Source organism: Magnolia sinica, chromosome 4 (assembly GCF_029962835.1).
Source record: "Magnolia sinica isolate HGM2019 chromosome 4, MsV1, whole genome shotgun sequence".
NCBI lineage: Eukaryota > Viridiplantae > Streptophyta > Magnoliopsida > Magnoliales > Magnoliaceae > Magnolia > Magnolia sinica.
This window is the reverse complement of record NC_080576.1, coordinates 31,167,291-31,181,326: the sequence shown is the minus strand read 5'-3', so window position 1 is coordinate 31,181,326 and position 14,036 is coordinate 31,167,291. Positions and strand designations below refer to the sequence as shown.

Sequence of the window (14,036 nt, the reverse complement as noted above, 5' to 3'; positions counted from 1 at the left end):
ATTCTGGATTTAATCCATATTTTTTTGGCCAAAAAAAAAAAAAATTGCGCCGTTACGGACCGTTACGCCCCCGTATCGCCGTTACACCCCCGTATCCGTATCGGTTTCTGAGGGCACCGTTACGCCAACCAATACCGATACAGGACACCTTGATTGGGAGGGAGAGAGAGGGAGAATGTGAGAAGAAGAGAGGAGGAGGAGGAGGAGGAGGAGGAGGGGAGAGAGAGAGAGAGAGAGAGAGAGAGAGAGCTTAGAAGTGGGTAACATCCCTAACCGCTTTAAGTTATTCCATACCCAAAACCTATATACATGAACTCTATGCCAACACATTACCTAAAGAACTAAACAAAAGGAATAATGAAATGAAGCAATTAAAATCATAATCTTCCCATGAAGTGGGCCACACGTGTGATCATCACCATCCATCATGGTCCGTCAACAAAGGGAATCAGGATAACTTGGCAAGATCCATAACTTTAATGATGTCCAAAACTGATTGCAAGAATAAAATGCCTTGTTGTTATGAAATATTGATCTTATGATTGTAAATTTAAAATCATACGATCAACCCTCAGGATATACAGTGCTCCTCCAGTCTTCATTCTATATAAGTGGGACATGGTTCCGTGATCTAGGGTCAATCCTGCTCAAAAAATTTACTCGACAGGGCAATCCTAACCCTTCAATTGCTGGCCTGCAAATAGAGGGTAACACAAGAATATGGTCTACATTCATCTAGAAAGGACCAAAGGTTTGGTGGATAGGATCTTACAATCTGGGAGTCTTAGAGCATGATCTATGATCACTGACTAAACCATGGGCATAGCACTAAATACAAGAATATGGTTTACATTAAACTGGAAATGACCGAAGACTAGAGGGCTAGGATCTTCTATTCATGGAAAGTTGTGGCATGATTTACCTAGGGTGGGGCCCATCAGATCAACATTTTCGATTAAAGAAACATGGGCACACCACTTGTGCAAACTGAAGACCAAAGAATACCATGCATAGGTAGGATTGAAGAATATATAATTCCCCTCTCCATACAACTAAAAACGAAAAAAGAAGAAAGGTCATTTGAGTTATGTAGCTAAGTTAATTTTAGCATTCTAAACTGATTATTATTTATTTTTTTTAGGTGAAATTTTATCAGGCCAACAGCAAAAGAGAAAACAAAGGAAATGAAAAAGTAAAAAAATGAACCTAAACTAACAAAAGAAAAAATATAATACAATAACAACAGCCCCCAAGCTACGAGAAAACCCAGAAAAAGGCCCTAAGATGCTCTAAACAACACGTCTCAGGGGCCCCAGTCCTGAAATAAAAGGATCGCGCTTTTTAAGGGGTGTACACGAACCGAGCTAGCTCAGTCAACTTGCTCGACTTGGCTCGAAAAAGCTTGAATCGGCTCGGTTCAAAGCTAAGTTCGATCCGAATCGAGCTGGTTTTTAAAGCTCGAAAATGAGTTCGAGCCGAGTTCGAGCTGGCCCCAGCTCGACTAGACTCGGTTCAATATATAGCTCGAACCCGGCTCAACTCAGATCGACTCGAGAATTCTCTGATGTTGCTCACCAAGTGTTTGATGAAATGACTCAACGAAGTGTCAGCTGGTGGCAAGGAAGGTATGTTTCATCAAACAAATCCCCTTTTTTCTTGATTTTGATGTTGCTTACAAGGTGTTTGATGAAATACCTATAAAACTGCTGCTAGTGTTTTAAATTCAGTGAAAATTTGAAGGTGCAGTCCATGTGTTTGTGAAAATGCTGCATAGGCAAACTCGGCTCGATCTTGGCTCGAACTCAGCTCAAATTGGCCCGAGCTACTGACCAAACCAAGCTGAGCTGGCCAGTCAGGCTCGAGGACTGAGCCGAGCCGAGTTCGAGCTGAGGTCAGCTAGTGACCGAGTTGAGGCCAACTCGACTCAGTTTGACTCGATGTACACCCCTACTCTTTTCAAACACGCCTAAAGCCGAAAGACTCCTATTGCGAAAACCCCGATTGTTTCCCTCCACAAATAGCCCAGAAAGCTGCAAGAAGGATTAACTTCTATCTCTTTCTACCTAGCGTCACTCCATTTGCTGCTAGATGAGCAGGAAATCACCCACGGAAGCAGGCACGGCCCATGAGACATTGCCTAGAGAGAGCACCCCAGACCAAATGATTGTTGTGAAAGAACAATGAAGAAGGCGTTGATCAATGGTCTCTGCATCTTGGTCGTGTAAGAAGCACATATTCATAAGGACCATTCCCCACTTTCGAAGGTTGTTAATAGTGAGAACACAACCTCTTACAACAAACCATGAGAAAGCCATAATTTTTGGAGGAGCGCCATATGACCATGGGAAACTGGATGGACTAGATGTTCCAGGATCACCAGCTTGTAGAGTAACTCATAGAAGGATCGAACTAAGAAGGTACCCAACACTTTTGGCTTCCACACCATAGAGTCATCCTTGTCTGAAGAGATATAGGTTCCCTGCAAGCGAAACAGTGAGTTTTTTTTTTTTTTTTTTACACACACACACACACCCCACACACGCACGCTGTGGGATTTCACCACCGTGGGTATTCGAACCCTTGACCTGGTGTTGAAACTCCTGGGAGTCTACCAACTGAATAAGAGTAAGGACCTTGAGAAGCATAGGGCCACTGGGATGTTGACATCTGTGCAAACAAAGGCCAGGTCCAGTAACTCATATATAAGAGGCTACTCCCCCAGCCAAGGGTCCAACCAAAAACTCATTATTTTTCCATTACCCACCAAAAATCCCAAGCCTTGGGAGATAGAAGAAACCACCTGATTTATGAGTAGGCTGAAAAAAGACATACAACCTTGGCAAGAATGACGTTCGGCGGAATATGACTCATGTTCCTTTAGGTTTTCCGTGGGTGGCGTAGCTACCGAGAACTAGGGATCTCCACAAGGCTAACACCTCTTTAGAAAACCTCCACACCCGCTTGCCCAAAAGCGCTGAATTAACCAAATCCAGGCCCTTAATACCCTCTCCTCCTTGCAAATAGGGAGTGCAATCCTCCTTCCAGTTCAGTAGGGGGAATTTTCTTGAAGAAACCCTCTGCCAAAGGAAATCTGTATGCAATTTATTAATTCTGGCAATAACGAATTTCAGGCATTGGAAGATAGACATTTGGTACACAAGGAGGTTAGCTAAAGAGTCCTTAATTAAGGTTAGTCAGCCAGCAAGAGAAAGGAGGCTACTCTTCCAAGAGGAGAGCTTCCTCTCCATTCTTCCAAGAACTCAATACCAGAGGTATATTGGAGGCTTTCCCACACAAAGAAGAAGACCCAAGTAAAAGGTGGGGAAGGATCCGACACTATATCCAAACACAGTCGCTAAAAAAGATGTATCTTCTGAAGAAAGGTGAATGTTGGATAATTCACACTTGGATTTATTAACATTCAACCTTGATATAGTCTCAAACCAACAGATTGCCATGCTAAGGAAGTCTACCATATAGTCTCCTGCTTCACAAAACAGGAGAGTATCATCGGCAAACTGAAGATGAGATATACAGAAAGGAAAGTTATCAACCAAGAAACCATTGAACAAACCTACTTCGTGGCCACAGAGCAACATTCTGCTTAACACTTCATAAACCAGGATGAATAGAAAAGGGGACAGGGGATCACCCTGAAGAAGGGCCCTTGTAGATTTAAAAAACCCAAAAAGAGATCCATTGATCAAGATGGATAATCAGGTTGAAGAGGTGCACGAACAGATCCATTAGCCAATAATAATATTCAATACTAAACTGTCTACTTCTGCTCATATTTCCAGCTAGGAAACTGTGTACTGTCTACTTTTCACTAACATTTGTAGTAAGTAAATTGTGTATTTGTGAATCCCTGCTTGTGTCACACGCACACATGCACGCAATGCAAATATTTATAAATTAATAGTTAGTTCAATAAAAAATAACTGGATCTAATATTTCGTATTATTAAATGCAAAGTCTACAGTAGTTACCTGACCCATTGATTTCAGTAGTGCACTGCAATCATTCAATGTGCAGTCCATAAAGAAAATTAGCGGCAGCTCATTAAGCATAACATCATCCACATTATCTGTCACATCACATATCCAACAAATGGTCAACAAACATAAATTGATTTCTTCATCATAGCCTTCCCCAGATACTTGGGGTTGGCTTAACAAACATAAATTGATTTATTTGACAAAAATCAGTCTAAAAAATGCTTGCTTCTTTTAACGTACAAAAATGCTTCATTTCAAGGAATACCAGTGAATAATATTATGGGCAAGCAGTTGCATAATTCACATATAAAGATTTAGCAATGCAACAAAACCCAAAAATCAATTATATTAGTAAATGTTGTCCGAAGAAATACACACACACACACACACAAAAAAGAAAAAAAAAAAAAAGGAAAAAAAGAAAAAGAAGAAATCCATGTCTGCAAATCATTCTGTGTATACCACTCAAACTGAAAAGGAAATTTTATAGGATGGCTGTAAGACCAGCAATGCTCTGTGGGAGAGAATGTTGGGCAGTCGAGGAACAACATGGACATACAATGTGTGTAGCTGAAATGAGGATGTGGAGATGGACAAGTGGCTAGACAAGGATAAAATTAGAAATGAACGCATTCAAAGGGAATTTAGGAGTAGCACCAATAGGTAACAAGAAGAGGGAAACTAGACTTCGACGATTTGGTCATGTGCAACAGAGACTAAGAACTGCACCAGTAAGATAGAATGAGTTCATACAAGTTCAAGGCTCTAAAACGCCAAGGGGAAGGCCCAAAAGGACATGGTGGAGGTAGTAAGAAAAAATTTGATATGTTCTAACGGAAGTTATGGCCCTTGGTAAGTGGAATGGTAGAAACTCATATAGCCAATCCCAAATAGTTAGGATAAGGCTTTGATGATGATGAATAATGATATAGATGATACAAGGTATATGAATAATAATACTGAAGAAAATAATACCCAGTAATAGGTGCTAAGAACTATAAGCTAACAGTTCAGACAAACAAGCCCATGGACTGTGATGGGTATAAATACACCTCTATACTTGCAATGCTGATCCTGGAGTATGAAACTGGGCCAACTGTCAGGCGAAGAGAGACTGAATGGCGGATCTTCAAGAAAAGGGGATTGGGAATATCCAAATAGGTAAAGGTGTTGGTTATCAAGGTCTTTTGAGGGCAAAGGAATAAAATGAATGGCCTTCAAGAGGAAGTGAGTCAGTACAGGAAGCTTACACGGTTCAATTCATGACTAAGCACTTTCCTCTTCATTAGCAACATAGCCAAGATGCAAACAACATGCAGCTTTAGGATGTAGAATCCTATAGTTTTCACATCCCAGTCAGTCAAAGCATCCTTTGCACATGGCAGCTCTAATATGATAGAGCGCACCATCTCTTTTAACAACACTGTATGTCATGTTTTCTAGTCTCTTACATTCACAGACTTCTAAAATGCATAGTTCACAGCATTTCTTTATGAGCTTCTTATAACATTTTTTCTGATGCAAATCTAAATGTGGAAAGTTGATGTCATGAAGAACATTATTTCCACTGGCTACTGTCATTTCAAGTGCATGCAGGTACTTTCCTCTGCCTCTCAATCTAAACATATCACACACTCCAAAAAGTTTTTACGTGACACATGGCATGGCCAATCATTGATTCGGATAGTCCATCCAATCAAACCAATGGTGGCAAGCCATGGTGCAAAGATCACGCCAATTGGATTATCATAACCCCTCGAATGCAGCCCACCTGTTTAGTTACTCCACATGAGATGAACATACCAGCCCATATAAACAAAACAAAAGCACCACTACACTAGAATCATAAATTATAACTCCACGGCATGTCCATTAAATAAACTCAACTTACCTTAATAGGATAGGATGAGATCTTTCATCATTAAAGAAATGGTTTTCAATTGATACCTAGGATGGCCAATCATCAATCCCGACTGTTCGTTCATTCGTACCATTTGGGGAAGCCCATGGTTCAAAAATCATGCCAATCAGATGATCTTAACCATCCAATCATAAATATGGACAGTCAAGATCAAGCAGAGACAAAATAGGTCAAATCATCATCTTGAAACATCTATCCAATAGGCCCCACCATGGATTACTTGCAACTCCCAAAGAAGCACTTTGGTTTTAGGATTATGGCTCGTAAAAAACTAACAGCGTTAACAAAATGGCAAATGTTAAAAGGGTCATGATCATCCGATCACCCTGATCTTTGTACCATGGCCTGCCCTAAGGGTATGGATGAAGTGGCAATTTGGATTGATGATTGGCTGTCCCATGTGCCAATTTAAGATTTTGGGGACGTAGCTAACGTCCCCGTTGAGAGAGAGAGAGAGAGAGAGAGAGAGAGAGATTTGCTAAGCCCTGAAGCATCCACAAGAGATACCATCGACAAGCCACAAGATGTGCCAGCATGGCCAACAGGTGCAATCGTCAAGCCATCCATCAAGTGGGACTCATCAGAAATGTTCTCACCCAAAAATAAATCTTGTCCATTTTGAAGGCAGGCCAGGATGTTAGAAACATTTGGACAGATAAACTTTCAGCCAAGTTGTAAATTTGTTTCATAAATTGCTGCCCATCTGATGAGTGGACCGACCTGATTCTTGGGTGACATGATCTACAAACTGGTACCCCCTCTGATAAATGGATTAGATCTCATACCAATGTGCCATGCTGGCACATGTGTGGAGTGTTTCTATCTCTCTCACTGTGTGTGTGTCACACAATCAACATTCATTGATGAACACTAGCCATAAATCATGTGTGACAAAGATTGTTGCTCCTAATAACTTCATTGTTTGAAAGAGTACAATGAAATGAATTGAATTGAACAACAAAACTTCGTACCTCGAATAAAGGTGGATTGCCTACTGTTTGATTCACTCTTCAACACATTCACATAACCCTTAAACGCTCGATATACTTCACGAACTACCAGTTCCATTCGTTGGCAAAATCCGCACCAAGTATTGCTAAAAAGCACCAAAACATCCTTCTTCCAGGCAGGGGCAAAATTTTGAGTGTCAGAACATGATACTGCATATCCTCCATTGCATTGGTCACCTAGAACCAACTCCGAAAACATCTTTACTGTTACTCGAGGGATTGAGTCAGCCTCACGGAAATCCAGATTTACAAATGGTGGCCGAGGGGTCTCCCTTGGACTACCAGGAAAAGGTTCTGATCGTTGGTAGGGAGGAAGACTTCCATTCAGAAATCCATCAACAAAATGCACTAGAGAAGAATGGCTAAACACTGTCTTTTCAGGAAAGACGAAATGTCGTTGCAAAACTGGATCAAGTATTACTGCTGATGGAATCTTTGAGTCTGCAGTCAACATCCTAAGCAATCGGTACCCACCATCAGAAAAGAAAAAGGAACCCTTGAAACCTTGATGCTCACTTTGATAATCCTCCATTTTGTCCCCTCTTGTTGAACTATCCTCCTTTGCCACATTTCCTATTATAGCTGTACCCGAGCAATCACCACTGCAAGTCAACTCTATTTCATTGGAAGACATGTCATTCAAGCCACCTTCTGCATGCAAGCCATGATCTTCATGAATGTGTTCGTCATGATAATGCTCCACATGTGGGTCCTGCTCCAAGGGAAAAGGCTGTTTGGCATGGTGCATTGATGGTCCCACATCCTTCTCTTTACAGCTATGGTTGTCACTAATGCCCATATTCTCAACAGTATCATGTTCACCTTTCTTAACCTCTTGAGTTGATTCTGTGGTAATTAGTGGTGCATTTTCTTCAAGTTGAGCTGTAGTTTCTTGGTTATCCTGAAGAGAAGTTTCCACCTCAATGACTTCAGGCTGTTCCCCATGCTCGACCAAAGGTATACTATTCAATAAATTATTGTCCTTCAAGTCAATGCTATTTTCAACAACATATTTTATGGGCTGTTCAGATATTTGAGACTCTGGATTTTCAGATTGATCATTTCCCTCTCGCAATGGCAACGCATCTACTATTTTCACCTTAAAATCATCAGACAGAAGCTGGAAACCGGCTTCCCTTGCCAAAACACTTATCTTTTCTTCCTTGATATGAAACAGAGGATTCTTCTGCTGAAGCAGGTATGCCAAAACGTCACGAACAGAGTTTCCCTGTGCATTACCGGTTCCACCATCATCAATAATATAAGCCATCTGATCCTTGAATTTCACCAACCTGGTTGCTGGTGAGAGTTTCATTGTCGCAAGGCCAGAAGGGTCTGAAATAGCTTTACTCCTCATCCCAGGGAAAGTTTGTGATGAGAACCCCTCAGTATTAATGCTGTCTTGTTCTGTTATCATCTGGTTAGAAAACTGATTTTCCCAGGCTAATTCCCTAAAATCTTCAAGAGCTGATTTGCTTGTTCTTCTTATCTTCGATGATTCTGATGATCTATCCACAAAAAGAACAATCGATGGTCTGTTTGCTGGTAATGCAGGCTCAAGACCGTCTCCCTCGCCTTCAAGCTACAGCAGAAGAAAGGAGAAGTCATTGAATCAAGATGGCAAAGAACAGTCATACCAGAAGGCATACTATATAAGAATGCAATTTTAAAACTGGGAGTAGCTAAAACAAAAGGTTTCTTTTTCTTTTCTTCCTTCTTTTTTTTTTTTTTTGAATGGCTAAAAGCAGAAGAAAAAAAAAAAGAAGATCAAATAGGATAGCCACTAACAACAAAGGCCAACAATGTAAGTCAAATTGTTAGGGTGCAAAATGTAGAGAGTTTCATGGCCAATAGCAGGCCATATACACAATTTCCAAACCTTAGTTGCATGAACCATCTACTCAGGTGCAACAGTTCAAATCATGCTTCAGACTCACACTCCCACTCCCACTTACGCTTTGGACAAGGCTACAGTTACATCTGGACCTTCCTCACTTATTAGGATGTATTGGCACAAATACCTTGGAAGAATTACATGATCCAAGATTTGAAGATATGCATAGTATCGATCCAAGTGCTCCAGTCTTTGGCTATCTTTACGGTTGAATGAGATCATTACTGTATTTCTTTCTCAACCGTTTATTTGCAAACCATCAATCAAAGAGTCAGGATATCCTATCAAGGAAAGTGTGAGGCATTAACATCCAATGGGGCTAATTATATCAATGGTGTAGACTATTGAACAATGGTCACAAACAGAAGATGGAGGACACCGTGTGTTTCCTCGCATCAAGGATCATATAGTTCCTCCGCTTTGGCACACGGATACTGAAATAAATCATGCAGATAATTCGAATACCTAGCAATGCTCATCAAATGTATTGCTTGGTATGACACATGCAACCCACATGGAGAAAGGAAGAGAGACATCGGGAGAGATATCATGCAATTGGGAGGGAAAGGCTGCAGGCCGCAAGCGGATAAAAATAGGGATGGTGCTACACGTGTGGGTCATGCTGCATAGAAAGAGGGTGTAGCTGCAGAGAGAGAGAGGGAGTGCGGGCTACACGCAGAGAAAGAAGACGGGTGCGATGAGAGGAGACGGTATGGGTGATGCGGACATCAGACCATTCAAAGTATATCAATGCAGGATGCGTGCATTACCCGTGTCAATGTGGTTAGATGACGGGTACGGGTCGAGTCTGTAGAGGTTGAAGACCTTACACATGTGCTCGTAGCGTATGTAAGTTGCATTAAGGAGATATTTTGACCGTTGGATTGCAAGGATGGTGTGATCAGATTGTTGGATCGCCGCAGCCCACTTCATTGCACTATCATCGGGCATCTTGGATTAAAATTTATTTATAAACATTTTATTTCTTTGAGTTTTAAGACAATGCGTAAACAATTTTTTTGGTAGATTTCTTTCTTCTTTTTTAACTTATTTTTAGCAAGGGTATTTTGATTATTTAATGTAATTCCGAAATTATAAGGGTGTTTTGCCCTAAACCTCAAGGAGAATGCCATGTAATGTTTATGGAAAAAAAAAAAAGAAAAAAAAGATAGCTATTGCTTCTTCAATGTCAGATGATTCCGTCTTCGACTTTCAGTGATTGGAAGAGAGCATAAGGCCCAGGGAAGTGATTTCTCATCTTCTCCTCTCTCATTCTTTCTTTTCTCAAGGTATTCTCTTCTTTAAACCTCTTTTCTTCCTTTTCTTCTAAATTCTCTATATCTAGAAGCCGATCCCTTTTCTTTTCAATCCAAATTATTGGATCTTGAAAGATCTTCATCCCCACATAGACATATTTTGGTGTTCTTCAAATCCCATCAACCAAGGCCCTATATTTGAACTATAATTAAACAACCATCAATTTTTCTAAATTTTTCAGATTTCCCAATCTCGAAAATTCCTATTTCCTGGATTAGAAATTCCATTTGCACCGTCAGACGGACCTATTGCAAGACGGAAGTTCTATCTTTCACCAGATCCGACTAAATTTAGATTTTAAGGTTCAATACAATGTGTTTGTGATGGATGGCCATGATCATTGCTTAATTTTCCTTAGTTCCTTCTTGTTTTATAATGTATAATACTGAATTTTTATTGTTAATGGTTGTATAAATATGTCACTTTTAAATACCGCATTCATTTAGGGTTGGATTAGGCTGTCCTACACCAATTTTTGGTATTGGATATTAGGATCTTGCAATGGGTCGTCTTAGATTGAGTTATCAAGGGTCTAGATTTTTATTTTTCCAGGATTTCATGCATAGCATATAGATCTATATCTAAAATTTTCATATTTGCATCATATTTAGAGTCTAGATCTGAAATTTTCATATTTACATCATACTAAGAGTCTAGATCTGAAAATTTCCACATTTGCATCATTCTAAATGTTAGGATCCTCAGTGTCCATAGTCTTGTGACAAAACAGTCTCCTAGAGTCGTGTTTTAGGAAACCTAAGTTGAGTCTTATAGTGTATGCCCACTTGGGCTGGTAGGGAGTTTGGCCTACACCCGATCTTAAACATGGAGCAGTTGACTGAGATAATGAATACGATCAACCAACGTTTGGCCGCCATTGAGGCGCAATCTAGGAACACGAATACCCATATGGATCAGATAGAAGCGTCCCTAAGAGAAATCTCTGACATTGGAGGGGATGATCAATCTCAAGTAGGAGTAGTCGAGGAACGGGTAAGAAATCGTGGCAAAGGTCGTGGAGCACATGGCTAATAGGTAGACCATTAAGGGGCGGTAAATCCACAGCTCGCAGTCGAGTATTAAGACCGTTACGATGCCGATGAAAGGATCTTAAAGAGTGTCAAAGCAGATGCTCCTAGTTTTGATGGGTGCCTTGACCGAAAGACATTCCTTGATTGGTTAGCAGACATGTACTATTATTTCGAATGGTATGAGATGTCTGAGAACCGATAAGTGCAGTTTGCAAAGATAAAGCTTGTGGATCAAGCTAAATTGTTTTAGACAAATACGGAGCATAGGATCAAGAGATCAGGAGGTGTCCAGGTCGCACATTGGGTAGAGATGGAGCTATTAAAGGAAAAATATCTTCCTCTCTCTTACTTTCAAAAGCTCTTAAATCAGTGGCAAGCATTACGCTAAGGACCTATGTTGGTTGCAGATTACATCGCAAAATTTGAGTACATGATGCAGTGTTATATTCAAGAGGATTCCTTAGTGACACTGCGCGTTTCAAGATGGGTCTTCGCATGGATTTGCAGCGTGAGCTTATGACCCGTGCAGTGAGTGACTTGGATCAGGCATACCAAGTTATACAGGAGTTAGAGCATTATCTAAAGTCTCTTATCACGAGACGCTTTGAGTCCTGAGACCTAATGTTCGATGTGGTTTTCGAGGAAAACCTAATGTTGGAAGTCGACCTAGGGCGTAGGCTAGTACACCGCCTAAGCCTAAGGATGATAAGGGCAAAGGTGTCCTTAGTGCCAATCCTGACAATGGTAGTCACTTGAGATATTATTAGTGCGGAGGTACAGGTCATTTCACATAGCAGTGCACGAAAAAGACTCGCAGGAAAGCCTTAGTCATAGGCGAGTCAAATGAAAATGCAGATGACGTGGGTGATTATGAAGTTGAGGAATATCACCCAGATATAGGTGTTAGTGATTATGAAGAAGAAGAACTAGAGGCTACACCACTAGCCGTAGTTAGATGTGCTTTAGCGCAAGTCAAGGAGAGTGATGATTGGCGCAAAAGCACAATTTTCTACACATTTATCAAGAGCAGTGACAAAAATTGTGAAGTCATCGTAGATGATGGTAGTTGCACCAACGTGATCTCAGCTAACACTGTCACTCGTTTGGGTTTGAAGCCCGTCCCACACCCTCAACTCTACAAGGTTTCTTGGGTTGACACGTCTTCTATGCCCATATCCCAACAGTGTTTAGTCCCCGTCTAGATCGGTTCATATAAAGAAATATTGTGGTATGATGTTTTGACTATAGATGTAGGCCACATCATTCTAAGGAGGCCGTGGTTATACAAAAGAGATGTCACAATTTTTGGTCGCTCGAATGTGTGTACATTCACGCATGAGGGCAAGAAAATTAAGATTAATCCGTAGTCATCTAAGAGCCCCACGGACAAGACTAGGGATGTGAAAACGAGTAAGTCAAGGAAAGAAGAAAGGAAATCCAATCTGAAGTCTCTGCATATCATAAATGCAAAAGAGTTTGAGAAATAGACTGAGGATGATTCGACGGTGTACGCCCAAATGGATAGAGAAGTTACATCCGAGGTTCATGTAGAGTTACCCGCTGAGGTGACCCAGGTTCTAAAGGAGTGCAATGATGTATTCCTTGAAGATTTATCAGATGAGTTTCCACCTATGCAGAACATCCAGCATGCCATTGATCTCGTCCCAGGGTCTACTTTACCGAACCCTCCTCATTACATGATGAACCCTACAGAGCATGCAGAGTTGAAGAGGTGAGTAAATGAGCTCTTGCGAAAGGAAAGCATGAGTCCCTGTGCAGTACCAGCGCTATTAATGCCTAAGGGCCTGTTTGGATTCGCGTATTAAGGTGTATTGTATTGTATCCGGGTACTGTTCATGTATACGTTGGATGGTTTTCAGAATACATCCAAATCAACATGCCATTAATCAATGTTTGGATAGGAGGTATTGTTCGGGTAAGTAAACAATTTCTTATATAGATCAATGTTCGGATACGACGTATTAGGCCTGCATATTGTACAATCGTACAACATACAATAGCATTTGTACTGATGGAAAATCTGATAGAAAAATTTGAACCGTCCATTGCATCTAGGAGGCAAATCCTACCAAACCCATGCCGTCCATAAGCATCCATGCACACACAAGCGGTCACAGCACAGGTGAAAGCAACACTACGATTGATTTTGGTGTGGTCCACCCAAGACGCGGATTCAATTCACATTTGGACTTATGGCGTAACTCGATCCTGCAAAACCAATAAATGACCCTGATCCATCGTAAGATGATCGTGAGTGGACCCCACCGACTACAACAGGGAGACTGACACCGTTTATTCCGCAAACGACAGAGAAACCGAAAGCAATCCACTTCCAGAATGATTGGACCTCCGATCTTGAGGCCCATAACACACCAACAAGGAAATCCCAACCATCCAACGAAACTATCTTGAAAGACGAGTGACCATATCGAAACCTGCCATTGATGTGCACCACCTTCCTCATCAGGAAGATGACTACCCAAGAAGACCGCGCGGCTTCCATAGGCTAATCTTAGTCGTCCACTGATAGGCCTGTCCAAAACCGACCTTGGCCATCAAAAAAGAAGGGAGAAGGGATGGTGGAATGTGTCCAAACGGCCTTCCGCACTCCCGCTAACGCAGCCGTGTAACAAAAGACGTGTTCCGCATGGAAAATACGCTCGAACAATCTGGAGGTTTTGGAACAACATAAAACCCCATGTCCGACCACTCGAAAATGCAAACAAGGAAAGAAAAGAGAGAGAAACGAGAGAGAGAAAGAGAAAGAAACTCTCTGCATTTCTCAGAATCCTCTCACACGCGAATACAGTGCATTGAATAGAGAGTACTGATGGCAACAGAGCC

The 14,036-nt window shown here is 41.2% G+C and overlaps 1 protein-coding gene across 7 annotated transcripts in view; it reads right to left on the bottom strand.

The window, feature by feature from the left end:
• The window catches only part of LOC131242956 (uncharacterized), a 56,887-nt gene that overhangs the window by 26,162 nt on the left and 16,689 nt on the right, over positions 1–14,036 (bottom strand). For all 7 annotated transcript variants that reach the window (XR_009169776.1, XR_009169777.1, XR_009169778.1 and 4 more), the window contains 2 exons: positions 6,891–8,511; positions 3,990–4,087 (listed from right to left, as the gene is read on the bottom strand). Coding sequence is in view for 1 of the 7 variants with exons in the window: in XM_058241954.1 (XP_058097937.1) it covers positions 3,990–4,087; positions 6,891–8,511 (1,719 nt within the window). In the remaining 6 variants the exon portion in view is untranslated. The remainder of the gene's footprint in view (positions 1–3,989; positions 4,088–6,890; positions 8,512–14,036) is intronic.